The sequence below is a fragment of the Heloderma suspectum genome, chromosome 2 (assembly GCF_057233095.1).
Source record: "Heloderma suspectum isolate Gila_16-S chromosome 2, 16-S_ref, whole genome shotgun sequence".
Classification (NCBI taxonomy): domain Eukaryota; kingdom Metazoa; phylum Chordata; class Lepidosauria; order Squamata; family Helodermatidae; genus Heloderma; species Heloderma suspectum.
In genome coordinates this window covers 27854991-27870644 of record NC_139459.1, presented here as the reverse complement: position 1 = coordinate 27870644, position 15654 = coordinate 27854991, and the positions used below count along the sequence as shown (strand labels likewise).

The following is a 15654-nucleotide window of genomic DNA, read 5'->3' as shown; positions in this document are numbered from 1 at the left end:
ATCTTCAACACTTGTTGTGCCCATTGTCCTCCCCACCCCACCCCACCCCAGTCCCATATTTATTTATTTACAGTATTTAAAACGGATTTTGGAGCGGTGAACATAAAAGGTAAAATAGGAAAAGGATAAGAAGTTTAAAACACCATATTAAAATTATGCTTTTTAAAAACAGAATACCAATAAAACCATGGCTCGTCAGTTAAGGGATGCCTCCTGGACCAGTGCTGTTTTCAGGAGGCACAAGAAGCAAGACAATGTTGGTGCCTGCCTGACCTCCAGGGGCAGGGAGTTCCAAAGAAAGGGGGCCACCATATGGGTTTATCTGGAGTGGGACCCTGTAGAACACAGGATCTCACTAATGCTGCCAAACCTTTAATAATGTTATTATTAACATTATTAATAATGTATTAATTATTATAATAATTATAATAATTATTATATTATTATTATAATTAACATTGTTAATAACACCCACTATCAAGCCTACTCTGTGGCAGTGAGGGTGGCAAAGAGACAGTTCTTTTACACTCAGCATGTTCTGAGTGGTTCGTGGCCTGTTACATTCTGGGCCAGGGAGAGAGACGGTGGAACCCTCGGTGGCACGCTGTGATAAGTTTGCAAGGCACTTTGAAGATGAAGTCGCTCAGATTCGTCATGACTTGGACACCACGATTAATGCAGTTCCATTGGTAGAGGCGTTCAGAGCACCGTCTGGTCCAGTTTATTGGATGAGTTTCAGTTACTGAGGCCTGTGGATGCAGACAAGGTGCTTGGCCAAGTCCGATCGACCACTTGTGTGCTTGACCCTTGCCCTTCATGGCTTATTAAATCAAACAAGGAGGGGATATCCAGCTGGGTCCAGGAGGTTGTAAATTCCTCCTTGAGAGAGGGAGTCGTGCCTGCCGCTTTAAAAGAGACGGTAATTAGACCACTCCTGAAAAAGCCTAACCTGGACCCAGAGGATGTTAACAATTATAGGCCAGTGGCCAACATCCCCTTCCTGGGGAAGGTGCTTGAGTGGGTGGTTGTAGGATAGCTCCAGGCACTATTGAATGAAACGGATTATCTAGATCCATTTCAATCAGGCTTCAGGCCTGGTTTTGGAACGGAAACTGCCTTGGTCACCCTCTGGGATGACCTCTGCCGGGAGAGGGACAGGGGGAGTGCGACCCTGTTGATTCTCCTGGACCTCTCAGCGGCTTTCGATACCATCGACCATGGTATCCTTCTGGATAAGTTGTCTGGGTTGGGAGTTGGAGGCACTGCACTACAGTGGTTCCGCTCCTACTTGGATGGCTGATTCCAGAAGGTGGTGCTGGGGGATTACTGCTCTGTGCCATGGCAATTGTGCCACGGGGTTCCACAGGGTTCTGTTTTATCCCCTATGCTGTTTAACATCTACATGAAACCGCTGGGGGAGGTTATCCAGAGGTGTGGGCTGAGGTGCCATCAATATGCGGATGACACCCAGCTCTACCTCTCTTTCTCATCAAACCCAGGTGAGGCAGTGGCTGTTCTGAATCAGTGCCTGGGCACAATAATGGACTGGATGAGTGCCAATAAACTGAAACTCAGTCCAGACAAGATGGAGGTACTGTTAGTGGGTGGTTCGTCTGCCTGGCTAGGTGATATTCAACCTGTTCTGGAGGAGGCTGCACTCCCCCTAAAGGATCAGGTTCGTAGTTTGGGGGTGCTCTTGGATCCAGAACTGTCACTTGAGGCACAGGTGAACTCAGTGGCACGGAGCACTGTTTATCAGCTTAGGCTGGTATACCGACTATGCCCTTTGACAGCCTAGCTACAGTTATCCATGCTCTGATAACTTCTCGTCTGGATTACTGCAATGCGTTAAACGTGGGGCTGCCTTTGAAAACGGTCCAGAAACTTCAGCTGGTCCAAAATAGGGCAGCAAGATTGTTAACAGGGACTGGCCTGCGAGCTCATATTACGCCAGTACTTTTTCAGCTGCACTGGCTGCCAATCCATTTCCGGGCCCGATTCAAAGTGCTGGTATTAACATTTAAAGCCCTTAACGGCTTGGGGCCAGGTTATCTGAAGGATCGCCTCCTCCCATATGTGCCTGCCCAGACCTTAAGATCATCGTCAGCGGCCCTTCTCTGTGAGCCCCTGCCAAAGGAAGTGAGGCATGTGGCTACTAGGAGGAGGGCTTTTTCTGCTGTGGCACCCCGGCTCTGGAATGAGCTCCCTAGTGAGGTTCGCCTGGCACCTACATTGTATTCCTTTCGGCGCCAGGTGAAGACCTTTTTATTTTCCCAGGCATTTTAACGTTTTAGCTTTCTAGACTTTTAGCTTTGGTGTTTTAAATCTGTATTTAAACTCCACTGCTGCTAGGTTTTATTGTGGTTGTATTGTTATATTGTGGTTTTAATGTTCTGTATATTTTAAATTGTTTTATTGTGGTTGTATTGTTATACTGTGGTTTTAATGTTCTATATATTTTAAATTGTTTTATTGTGTGCTGTTTGGTTTTAATTTTTGTGAACCGCCCAGAGAGCTTCGGCTATTGGGCGGTATAGAAATGAAATAAATAAATAAATAAATAAAAATAAGTAGTGTGACAACTAATAATTGCATTTTATTTCAAAAGAATTCCTTTTTATAATATGTAAATATCATAGAAGTTGTTCCTCAGGTCTGAATATCTTAATACCTAAATACTTTTAACAGGTTTTTGCAGACTTTCATTGATGACAAGTTTTATGGCTACCCTACTGCTTTGTGATCATGGAAATTAAATTAGAAGTTCTAGCCTCTACATGTATCAAGCAAAAGAAACCATGGCCTCGAATTACTTGGCTGGGACAGGTAATCATTTGTTATTTTTATATGACGTACAGTGGGGACACAACTGACATACAATTGACGTACAATTCAGTAAGGAGTTAAGATTCCTTACTGAAATGAATATGACTTAAAAAGTGCTTAATCTTTATTAGATTTTAGCCTAGATTTTATTATATTAGCAAATAAGTCATTATTCAGAGAACAGTAGCAAAGATAGAGGTTTCTGAGGAAATACAATGCCATTATTGCTACAACTGTCGCTTAGGACTACAGGACTACTGCTCACCTATCAAATAAATTGTGTGTGTGTTTAGGAATTCTATATTATTAATTCTACTTTTCATATTATTTGCTTCCATATATCAAAAGACATTAACCATGATCTGGGAGCTCTAGTGTCCTCAGTACCCCATGTGCATGGGTGCTTCCATGCCACATCTTTTCTGTGACAAGGAAAAAGTCAATTTGGACAGTGTGGAATTTTCATGAACACGTGGAGCATTTCATTTTGTAGGCATGACCAGCAAGGGTCTGGTCACACCTACACATGAGGTTTTGGATTGCACACATTATGTTGACATTTAATTTTGTGCTATCTCTGTAACTCTAGGACAATAGTTGTGTTTAGTTAGGCATTAATTTTCAGGAAAAACTAGAAAGTAGATTCTTGGATAAAAGACTGACACTTTTTTTTAATAATAGGAAAAGGAGGCTGTTTTTCTTTTAGATGACAAAAACATTAATGAAATTAACCTGCTTTCGGGAAGGACAAAGAAGAAGATTCCACTGTTATATCCCTTGCTGAAGAATGTTGTTGTCTTAACAACATCAAGAAATGGTTAAGTATTAGCACTTAAGAAGTTGAACTGTGATTATATTTTTTTGAATTTATTTAAATTAAACTATGTTTCTAACAATAAAAATGTACATGTTCTCTAATAGCTTGCACTGGTACTGTCGAACCTTTTGCTTGTCATAAGCATACTCTTGATCTAAAGCTATTAATCAAGTGGGATCAAAGTGAAAAAAATTACAATGCATTCCTATGTACATTTACCTGGGAGTAAGCCTACGTAAATGCAATGGGACTTATTTCTCAGTAAATATGCATAGGAGTGTGCTGTTTATCTAAAATGTTGCAATGTTTTTAAACATCTCCTTATTCAAACAGGAGCTTGGTTGGCAGGGATACTTAAAACAGGAGAGCTCTTTCTTTGGAACAAAGACGAAGACATTATAAAAACTGTCCCAGCAGTTGAAGAATCTCAGAAAGTCGTTATAGCAGCACAAGGTAGGAGTATTCAGTTAATATACTTGTTGAAACTATTCTTTTTTCTGTTCTATTTTTTAAAAATTATCAAATATTTTGCTTAAAGGTTAATAAATGAAAATGAATATGTGTGATTTATTCATAAATTCTGGGATTATGTAATAATAATTAGTTTTGATGACAGAAATAAAGACTTGTTAAGCTAAACCTTAGCATATATAGCAGCCTTCCCCAGCCTGGTGCCCTCTATATGTTTTGGACTACAACTCTCAACAATCCTGACCATTGACCATGATGGCTGGGATTGATGGGAGTTGGTTCAAAACATTTGGAGGGCACCAGGCTGGGGAAAGCTGATATACCTTATTGAGAAATACCACTAATAGGCTGTCCTACTTATTAATGCAGTGTGGGGAGAGATTCTAGTTCTAGGATAAAACATGTACTACATTGCAGGTTTAATCTTTGTTTTGTGTTTGTTGACTTTGATACAATAAAGAATTACTTTCAGTAGATTCTGATGACAGCTAGTATGCTATCAAAATATTTCACATAGAGAATGTGAAGATTGAGAAGCTGTTCTAACGCAACATTATTTTCCAGAATGTTCTATGAGATTGTACCTATATGTTTCCGGTGATGGAAATAAGGTGCTTCTCACTACTCCAACTGTCTGTGTTTTTCTGTGGGAAAGCATAGAATGTAAAAGTACACCATCTAAAAATCCAGTCATGGGACAGTGGTCACAAATTATTCCTGAAGCATCTATTGTGTTGCCATCCATTGAAGACAAAGAAACTGCAGTGAGTGCTGATTTTATAAAAAATGAGGTAAAATATAAAATAAGTCTCATCTAGATGTTTACCAAGATTCAATAAACAGTCTATAAAATGTGTAGTGAACTTTCTGGTATCAACCTTGTAATTCTGATAATTGTGGAAAGACATTGCATATTTGTTATCAACTAATTTAAGTGAGTAAAAGTTCTTAATATTGAGGTTTTGGTTGTACAGTATGACTGAATAATTCCCACTATTTCCAGTACTCAGACTGTGAGTGGTGCTGTTTATGTAGCCAGAACAGCACCATCCGTGCACAAGAGGGAGATATCAGGAGGCTTGGGAAGCCCTGAGATTTGCAGAAGGACAAAAAGGTTAGGGGAAAAAAACCCTAAGGTGGAGGGTGGGGGAAAAAACCAAACAGCCCAATGAGGACTGAGTGGCCACAGAATGCTGACTGCGCATGTGTGTGGAAAATAGGGAGTAATGGAATGGAATGGCTGGAATCCTGAACAGGAAGCCCTCCACACTGTAATATTTGTTGCAGATCCCACTTGTGACACACGAATGTCCGAGAGCTTGTTTCTAACATTTCGTGGCAGCAGTTTGCCTGCAGCAAGTAACCTGGTTCACACATCATAGCAGCAAATCATGGGTTATGCAAATCATGGGTTATTTAACCCACAGTTTGCAGGGACATGTGCCATCTGTGAGCATTTGGCTTCTATGAACAACCTCCGATTGGCATGACTGGAGGTTGTCAGAGTGCCATGCAAACCCGGACCTATGGGTTGTGTAGGGCTAAACAATCCAGCAGTTAGCCCATAGTTTGTTGTTGGGTTAATCTCAACAACAGCCCTTACATAACCCATCGGTCTGGGTTCACATGGTATACTGACAACCTCTGATCAAAGGTTGTTTACAGTAAGTGCACGCATCCCAGCAAATCATGGGCTAATTAACCCATGATTAATTAGCCCATGATTTGCCACCATGATGTGTGAACTGACTCAGTGTGTGTCACTGTAGTTTGTGCATGGGACAGCAGTAAATATGCCCTATACTTTGCATGCCTTTTCCCAGGCAACAGGTCTTAGGATCCTTCCATAACACTTTAGAACAATTATACTGCAAACACAACACAGTTCAGTATACTTGTAGCTTGAATTTTCAAGGGATAAAATGTGAAAGCATACATTTCCCAGGTCTCACGGAGGGCATTCATCATTCTTTATCTTTTGGGATAGCCCTTCCTCCTCTGTCAGTAGGCAGGGCCAGGGTCTTGCCATCTCCTCTAGTGGGAGGGATATCCCTCTTCTCCAGACCATCCCTGCCCTCTGGCAGTACAGCAGGGCCTCTGGTAAGCTCTGTGATCTCTGTGTCTTTTTAATTTTTATTTTAGCTGTGGAGTCTCCTCCACTCCCTCTCCCAGCCCTTCCCTACATGGACTAGTTTGTGGTGGGGCCTCTTCAAAGGCACAAAGGAAGAAGTGTTATTCTCGCTGTGACCTCCCCCACCTCGCCACCGGGGCTGCAGTAGGGCAACATTTGGTGTTTTCCTGCCCTTTTTCCTCAGACAGTAGGCCGCACGCTGCTGCCAAAGTTGCTGCTCTGTGAGTCTGCCAGGAAGCAGTGGGCCCTGCCACCTCTTGTCCTCACAGGGCAGGCAGACAGGAGAACATGTCTTTCCTCCTCCGCACCAGCTGGGACGGGGATGGAGGCCAAGTGCCTCAACAGCATGAGCGAAATGGCTACCAACATCAATGATGGCCAGAACTGCATGGTGCCAGAGGAGTTTCTCAGGGCAGTGGAGGAGGTGAGTAATTATTCTTCCCCTCCCCCCCCCCCGACTTGAGTAGGGACAGGGCCGATCCTGAGTTTCTACAGTGTGTGCAAGCCTTAGTCCTCAAGGAGGTAAGGGGGGGCCATGAGGCCAGGGGTGTGGACTGACTGGGTATCCTCCACCAGATCAACCTCCCCCATAAGAAACCCCATAAGGGGAAGAAAAAATGCAAGCGTAGTCACAGCAAATCAAGGCATAAGCACAAGAGGGGGTGCAGATCCCGCTCTTCTTCATCTAGAAGTCCATCCTTTAGACAGCCCTCATCGTCTGAGTCGAGGCCACAATCTAGCAAGGAAAAAAGGAGGGAAATGTGTACAATGATGGCGCAAGAGCCATCAGACTCACAGGGTAAGACACCTTCCCCCAGCTCCAGGGCACACAAGCATAAGTCCCCTCCCTTGGGGTGGCCCACAACAGAGCAGACTCCAGGGTGCTTTCACAACTTTCTCTAGATGCTTCAGATGTCCAATCTGACTTTGATCCTAAGGAAGAGGGTGAACTGTCAGAGGAGGATTTGACACCAGTGACTCCCCAGGGTCAACAGGTTTTCCAGACAGAGCTGTTCCCAGTATTGCTGGCCCATGCCTGCAGGGCCATCCAGCTCACAGGGGATCAGAACCTGGAGGGGGAGGAAGACACAAAGCCTTCTCTAAGGTGGTTTTCCCTCAAGAAGATGAACAACCTCTAACAGTCCCCTTCCTTCTTCAAGGAGCTTTGTAAGGCAGATTGGGACAACCCAAACAAGTGCAGACCATCCAGCTGCTTGGCTATCAAGCTTTACATGGTTCCTCAGGAAATTATGAATCGGCTGAAGGTGCCGCTGGTTGATGCTCCAGTGGTGCATTCACCTCTAGCGCAGCTAATCCAGCAGATAGAGAAGACGGTCCATGGGACCCATGTGATAAGCGCGTGGAGACGGTACTCCGCAAGGATTTTAAGGCTTCTGCAACAGCCTTCTGAGCATCTGCCACAAACTCCCATGTTTTCCAGAGCAGTCTATATCTGGGTGCAATGGAATCTGTTCCCAAACTGGTGAAGGATGGGCTGCAGAAGATTATACACCAAGCTGCGTTGCTGGCTGACTCTTCTATGGATGCTATTCATGCCCAATCCAGGGCCATGGCAATTAATGTGGTAGTATGCAGAAACATATGACTGTGCAGCTGGGACGTTGACCCAGATTCACAGGCCAGACTAGCTAGCTCTCCTTTCACTGGTGCAAAGCTGTTCAGAGAATCCTGTGAAAAAGTCCCTGCGGAAGGTAAGGACAAAGCCAGGATGCTTCCTACCACCAAGAGGGAAGACAAATGGTGGCGCCATGCTGGCCAAGGAGACCTTGGTTTCCAGATCTGGTCAACGTGTTGTTATAGCAGGGCTGGAGGCTTCCCACCAGGGTGAACCTTCTTACCCAGGGACCAGTGAACACCCTCAGATGTTTCATCTGACAGCCTGGAGGCTGAGCAGCAATAGTTAGGGGGGCTGGACTATTTCCAGGTGGTCCTTGCTACTCTCCTGGGCCCACATAAGCCTGCCACTAATTGGGTACACTCCAACACTTGGAGGGCATTACTGTTGTGGTGTAAGTGCAAGTAAAAGAATCCTTAGGGGCAGGTTCAGGATATCCTGGATTTCCTACAGGGAGATCTATCAAAAGGGCTGAGTATGAACACCCTGAAATGGCAGGCAGCAGCCCTGAATAGTGTTTTTGGGTGTAGAGGCCGAGTGAGTCTGTCTTCCCATCTCCATGTCCGCCAGTTCCTAAAAGGGGCAACATTGCTGAATCCTCCAACTATCCATAGGTTTCCTTCATGGAATTTAAATTGGTTTCTTACAGCACTTATGGGGGTACCTTTTGAGCTTATAGATAAAATCCCTTTTAGAATTCTTACCTTGAAAATGGTTTTTCAAGTGGCTGTGACATCTGCACGCAGGGGAATGAAGTTGGTGGCATTGACCTCTAATCCACAGTTGCGTGTTTTCCACAATGGCAAGTTGGTTCTCCACCCTGATACAACTTCTATTCCCAAGGTAAATCCAGTTTTCCATATGTCCCAGGAGGAGGTTCTATCATCTTTCTGCCCTAAGCCAAAACATCAGCAGGAAAAGAACTGGCATATGCTTGATATTAGAAGAGCTCTCCATTTCTGTTTAGACAGGACAGCTGCAAATAGGAAGTTTGAATCATTGTTTTTGTTCTTTATGGATGCATCCTTTGGCAAGAAGGTGTCAGGGACAACCATTTCGAGATGGCTTAGGGAGCACATTCATCTGGCATATATTGGTCTTGGGGAACTGACATCTTCAAGGGGTGGCCGTTCATTCTGTCCAGGAGGTAGCTACATCTGCTGAACTGTGGGGTAGGTCCTCCATAGAAGAGATTTGTAGGGCTGCCACTTGGGCCTCTGTACATACCTTCTCTAAGCACTATAAGGTTGATAAATTCTCTTCTGCTGATGCAGCTTTTGATAGAAGGGTGTTGCAAAGGGTTGTGCAGGTTTGAGATTTTTAACTGGACTCCCACCCTCAGATGGCAGTGCTCTTGTATATCCCGAAGGATAAAGAATGATGAATGCCCCCCCCCCCCGCCCGAGTCCTGGAAAAAAGGAGATTCTCATCATGAATTCCTGTTTCCAGGACTCTTGGAGGGCATTTGTCTGCCTCTTCATTCCAGTACTTGATATGGGGTGGTATTTTAGGATTTCTGCCTCCACCATATATGTTGAGTGGTAGGTAGTTTCCTGGGATTAATTTTTGTCTCTGCTGATAATTTTTGACTTCTCACGTTAGTGTGTTTGAAGGCTTTTTTTTTTTGCTGGCATGTTGCCAGGAGTTACAGTGTTAACATATATTATGTAGTTCCTTCTTTTTGGACATAGTAGGGTTTTTTTGCTTTTCCAGTACTGGTCTGGAGTAGAGAGATATCCCTCTTCCTAGAGGAGATGACAAGACGTTGGCCCTGACTCCTGGAAGGCTTTCATCACTCTTTATTCTTTGAGATAGCCCCTCCTCTTCCGTCAGTAGTCAGGGCCAACGTCTTGCTATCTCTTCCAGAGGGAGGGATATCCTTCTACTCCAGACCAGTACTGGAAAAGTAAAAAACCCTACTACGTCCAAAAAGAAGGAATTACAGAATATATGTTAACACTATAACTCCTGGCAACATGCCAGCAAAAAAAACAAAAAACCAACCATCTTCAAAGACACTAATTTTGATAAGTCAAAAATTATCAAGAGAGACAAAATTTAATCACAGGAAACTACCTACACCCAACATATACGGCGGAGGCAGAAGTCCTAAAACACCACCCCATATCAAGTACTGGACTGAAGAGGCAAATAAATGCCCTCCAGAAATCACAGTAAGAATTTCCTTTTCTATTTAGCCAGCTGCTTCATGTTTTACCAATCACTGGTAAAATAGGAATAATTTTCAGATAATTAGGACTTAAAGCATAGTTTGTATATTAATCATTGCATACATTTAAGCCAAGTTATTAAACATTATTCTGATTCATTGGCAGATGCTTGGGGACTGCTGCTTGTGTTCTTTTGCATTTTGTTCTGAGGAGCATTTGATGCTTACATTTTTGGAAATCAAGTGGCAGGAGAATGCAAGGTAAGTTTAAAACATTTATTAAATTGTAACACAGATCTATGCGTCCTAATATTAAAAATTGATTGTTTGCTACCAAATGATTTGAATAGCATAGAGATAGTTTAATGAATGAAAATGCTTCCATATGCATGAATCTGGATGTTTTATATGTATGTGTTTTCCAGAGGGTAGCTGTGTTAGTTTGTTAAAAAGTAAAAATAACGAAAGTTTGTTAAGGTGCCACAAGACGCTTTGTTTGTTTTATATGTATAGGGCCTGTTTGCAGGTCATGACAGCCCACCGTGAGCTAATTTACCCATGTGTGGGGGGGTGGGCTTTCATTATGCTGGGAGCCCACAGGCTCCATTTTTGCATGGCACCCATGGGTGCCTGGCTTGCTATGGCTTGTCTGGTCATGAGAACCCAGGCGGCAGGGATTGTTTGAGGGTTAGACAACCCTCAAGTAACCCTCAAACAAGACATGGGTTATTTAAGCCATGGGTAAATTGAGCCACGATGGGCTGTCATGTTGTGCAAACCAGGTCATAATGTATACTGCTTAACTAAACCATAGTTTAGTGCTTCGTGCGTGGGTTAGATAGAGACGGAGTGAAGCTCCATCCCTGCCTTCTCCTGCAGAGCTCAAAGAAGGCCTTTACTAGCTTTTTACTTGTATTCAAAGAATTCGTGTTTAGTGTTACATACATGGTTTAAAACAAACTCTGGTCATTTTCTAACAAACTATGGGTTTTGAAGCAGGCTTGTTTAATTAGAGTTTGTTACAACCACAATTTCTGGTTCCTACGTAACAGTAAGTCAGGATACTTTGAAATGAAAAGGAAATGGTAGTGGTCCCCCTGACCATATGGAAGGAAGAGTGGGGCGCACATGAGCCCAAGGCTTTGCTGGGCTCGTTCTAGCTTTTGCATATAGTACTAAACCATGGTATAGCATCGTATGTGAACCAGCCCAATAAAATAATAATAAAGATAGATACAAAGCCAAGGATAAACAGCAGCAACAGTAATAGCAGCATAAAATCCTATGCATGTTTACTCAGAAGTTAGTCCCATTGTGTTCAGTAGTGTTTATGTCCAGGTAAATATGCATATGACTGAAGTCTAAATAAAATTGTTTTCATTTGGCACTTCAAGGCACATTTAGCACGGAAATTCAGAATTGATGTTCCCTTTATCTACTTACCTATTTCCTTCTTTGTTTTATGTAGCTCTTTTCCATGTCAAATACACTGGGCACAAAAAATATGCTCCCTGTCTAGTCTGGCTCCCCGTTGTGAGTCAGTGAAATCAAGAGGTGCTTTGCTTACTGCATTTTCACATGATGGTCTTGTGTTAGCAATAGGTGTCAATCAGAAAGATCTACAGGTATGGACATTAATGGCATAATAGAAAAAAATAACTCTGTTAATCATGTGCAATTTATTAAGTGTGGCACTGTAAATCACTTTGGGTGACATCCAATGTTGCACTAGTGGAAGGGAGTTCCTGGAAGCTAATTTTCCTGCCCCTTCCTTCCCCTGGCAGCCTGCAGGGCCTTCCAAAAATGCTACACAGCATGTTGGGGACCCTCCTTAATCAGGTGAGCTGTGCTAAATGGGGCTGAAGGGGATGGGAGGATCCCCTCAAATTGGACAGAAGCACTTTCCAGAAAAGGAAGCTCCATCTGCAGAAAGTGCCTCCACCTGATTTTTGGGGACCTCCAGTTTCCTTTGTGCCACAGTCCAGCCATTCAGGAGAATCCCCCAACCCTCTGTGTAGCATCTTCAGGGGTTCTGGAAGCTATCAAGGGACATGGAGGGGAAGTTTGCCTCCAGGAACTCCTTCCAGCTTCCGCCAAAGTGACATTGGATGTCGCCTTTTAAGGATATATCCAGCAAGATTTTTATGAAAAGGGTAGTAGTCAAATCAAGGACAGAGAATGGGAGTCTGTAGTACATTTTGTATGGTGTTCATTATATCAGTACTTCTGTTCAGCAAATGGTAACCTATGTGCTACATACGTTATATTAATCTATCAAGTTCATGGTAAAAGCTAGGAACATCTGAGAAGCATTAATAAACCCTCGCATTTTATTTCTCCATGTTTACATGCAGTTTAACCATTCTTTCTCTTGCTATTTAAAAAAAAATCAGGCAACTCAGATTTTGTTTATGAGCACCATGAATTTTATTACTGCTTCTGGTAGTCTTAAAGGCTGCGGTAACAAGAATCAGAAAATTCCATCCAAGTTTATAAGGTCAGTATCTGAAATCAACATTAATCATATTTTTCAGAAGAGGTTAAAAAAAAACCTGTATGGGTAGCTGGATAGTGATTCCTGAAGTTGTTATTTATTGTGTTATTTTAGGTCTTACTGGATTGCTGATATGAGCTGGACTCCAGATAGCCTTTTTTTGGCTTGTATGTTAAAACGTGGGTCACTGGTCTTAATTTCTTGTTTGGGTGAATTGCTGACTTTAGTTATTTGCGGTTGCTCTGTAGAATTTGGACCAGCAGAATTTATTCCTCTGCATCCACTAATAACATACAGGTGAGATAATTAAAATGGGGTCTATTACAATCATTTGATCACATCTGTCTTTCTTATATTTTCTTCTGTTTAAAATGTTTTATCTTTCAATTAATTATTTTGCTTTTTCTGTGTCTTTCTTCTCAATATCTGTTTCTCATTCATAGTTCTCTTCTGTTTCTTATAATGGCTTTGTCCTGCTGAACAAATGATATTTTCATCATGTAAGTATAAGTTATTTAAGCAATTATTAGGATCAGTTATTTTTTTTAAAAAAACCAATAGATTATTCAGAGGCTAAATTAGTAATCTGCATGATATAATCAATAGCAAAACAACAAACAAAATAATCGTTTGACTAAAAATCCGTTGCAGTTCTGTGAACCCACTCAATTAATTCAGTGACTCTTCCCAAAAAACTTGTGTGACGTAAACATTCAAAATGTGAGATTCCTATAACTGCAGCCTAATTACCAAATGAAGATATACATTTAGATACAGAATCCTGAAGATGGATGTATATGTAGATAATTTTACATGAATAAAATAGCCAGTTCGATCTCTATATGGAATTTTATTCTTAGATTTATTTTTTTTCAAATATATTTTCTTAATACTTTATATTTTATTTATTAGAAGTATTTTTAAACCACTGTTCATCCTAATGGGTATCAAGGTGGTATACAAGAGGTATGAAAATACAGTATAATGAAACAGTGAAACAATATCATAATCAAAACCAATCAGAGGTATCAAACAGCAAAGTATCCTAAGCATAAAAACCAGCTTTAAAACTTTTTACATGCTTGGGCAAATAGGTTTTAACCTGGCACCAGAATTATAGTAAGATTAAGAGTTAAGTAAAGTGTAAGAAGTATCTTGAAATAGGAGTGAACATAATACTAATTATTTACTTCCTGTTGTATGTAAGCAAATTAAGAGGAAAGGAGAGAAACCTAAACACAAGGAAATACTCAGTAGGGAACTATTCCACCAAACAATTTTGCTGAGGAAACAGGCAATGTGAGAACCATTCTTTCCCTGTTCGAGCAAGTAGGCATCTGCTATGGGTTATGTCCCCCATATGTATGTTTATATCCTTACCTTCCTTATGGGCTCACAGTGGCTTACGAAAATTTCATCAATATCATTCTCTGTTTTCAAGGGTTTCTCTTCTAAGTACAAAGTTGGATGATTTGAGGAAACAAAGTAAAGGAAAAATAATTTCTTCCCACTTCCTAATATTTTCTTGTTTGTATTGCTCCTGTTGTACCAAAATATTCATTTGTATTTATTTCTTATTTTAAATTTTTATATTTCCAAATATATAAGCATGGAAATATAAGTATTTCTAATAGAAATACTTCTGAAATAGAAAAAAACAATAACATCTAAAAAAACAAAGCAGCAAGAAATCTACACAAAAATAAAGTAGATTTATTTTTAATAGTGAAAAATAGTGAAAACGTAGCATAAAATGATCTCAGCAAAAAGTTAAATGGCCTGGAAAAAATAAAAAGGTGCTTACCTGGTGCTAGAAAAACATAAAATTAGGTGCCAAATAAGTCTCTCTTTGGAGATAGTTTCCTAGGTGGGATTCCATCAGTGAGAAGGTCCTCTCCCTAGTTGCCACCCAGCTACGGATGGGTGGATTTCCTACCTGCTGGTCCGTGGGGAATCCACCCGCAGCGGGGAGGCAATCCGTTCCTCCCCCCGGAATCCTCTTCAGCCGGCTCTGCTCCAAGGCATTTCCACCAGCGATACGGCCGTCATGCCGTATTGCTGGCTGAAGGGGATTGACTGCAGATGTGAATGGTGTCCAGGACGCCATTTGCGGCTGTAAAGATCTTAGTTTAAGGTAAATGCAGCCATAAATGGCTGCATTTAGCAAATATTTGCTAAATATGCAAATATTTGCGTAGCCTATTGCGTGAAAAAACAGGATTCCATCAGTGTCCACTACGCCATTTGCGGCCCTGTTTTACGTGATAGGCTACACAAATATTTGCATAGCCCATTGCGTCAAAAAAAAGCAGGGAGGCAAATGACATCCAGGACGCCATTTGCATCCGTAAAAGTCTTAGTTTACGCTAAATGCAGCCATTTACAGTGCTTTTTAGATCATCCAGTTTTCCAGGACAAATATAGGCAGTTTAAAGAGAGAAAAGCCAAAGGGCTATTCAGAATTCAAGACCTATTTGATAGGGAGAGACGAATAAAAGAAGCCAAACGTATAGTCCTGTGCAGGGAGGGACACCCGACATGGTTCCAGATTCTCTGAGATTTTTGCAAAAGAAAAAAATTGCAGCTTGGGTAACCATAATCCTTTACAGTACATGAAAGCCTGTGAATCCAATCTCGCACTAATATGGAAGGAATTACATCTACAGTTTATAAGATGCTTAACTATGAATCCTCTGGGGGCACCCAAGGATTAAAACCACATGGAAGTCTGACCTAAATGTATCCATAGCAACTAGTACATGGGATGCCATATGGTTTAAAAAGCCAATCAAAACTACTTCAGCCAAAATCCAAGAGGCTATGCTTAAACTGGGGCATCATTGGCATTACACCACTACAAAATGGCAACCCATCAATAACTCGTTTCCCCATACTGCTGAAGGGGGTGTGATCCTAAAGCAGGGGTGCAGAACCATTTTTGGGTGGGGCACCAGATGACCCCCTATGCAACCCTCTGTGGGCTGTATGACATCAGGTGCACGTCACCACACTCCCAACATCAGTGGATGTAACCACACCCAACTGATGTCATTTGTTCCCTAGCCAGGGACCAGGTTTCACTGTGCATGGGCTTTCCAAGTTAGGGAAG

General features: G+C 41.9%; 1 protein-coding gene across 16 annotated transcripts in view; it reads left to right on the top strand.

Annotated features, from left to right (window-relative positions):
• Positions 1 to 15654, top strand: part of CPLANE1 (ciliogenesis and planar polarity effector complex subunit 1) — a 112138-nt gene that overhangs the window by 7020 nt on the left and 89464 nt on the right. For 11 of the 16 annotated variants that reach the window (XR_014787574.1, XR_014787575.1, XM_084833077.1 and 8 more), the window contains exons 2-9: positions 2689 to 2826; positions 3508 to 3643; positions 3977 to 4096; positions 4679 to 4905; positions 10218 to 10312; positions 11520 to 11676; positions 12445 to 12548; positions 12660 to 12842. Coding sequence is in view for 14 of the 16 variants with exons in the window: in XM_084833077.1 (XP_084689203.1) it covers positions 2746 to 2826; positions 3508 to 3643; positions 3977 to 4096; positions 4679 to 4905; positions 10218 to 10312; positions 11520 to 11676; positions 12445 to 12548; positions 12660 to 12842 (1103 nt within the window). In the remaining 2 variants the exon portion in view is untranslated. Of the gene's footprint in view, positions 1 to 2688; positions 2827 to 3507; positions 3644 to 3976; positions 4097 to 4678; positions 4906 to 7866; positions 7958 to 8280; positions 8725 to 8970; positions 9054 to 10217; positions 10313 to 11519; positions 11677 to 12444; positions 12549 to 12659; positions 12843 to 15654 lie in introns of those variants that run through there. The other 5 variants (XM_084833070.1, XM_084833073.1, XM_084833080.1 and 2 more) reach the window with 5 other exon arrangements.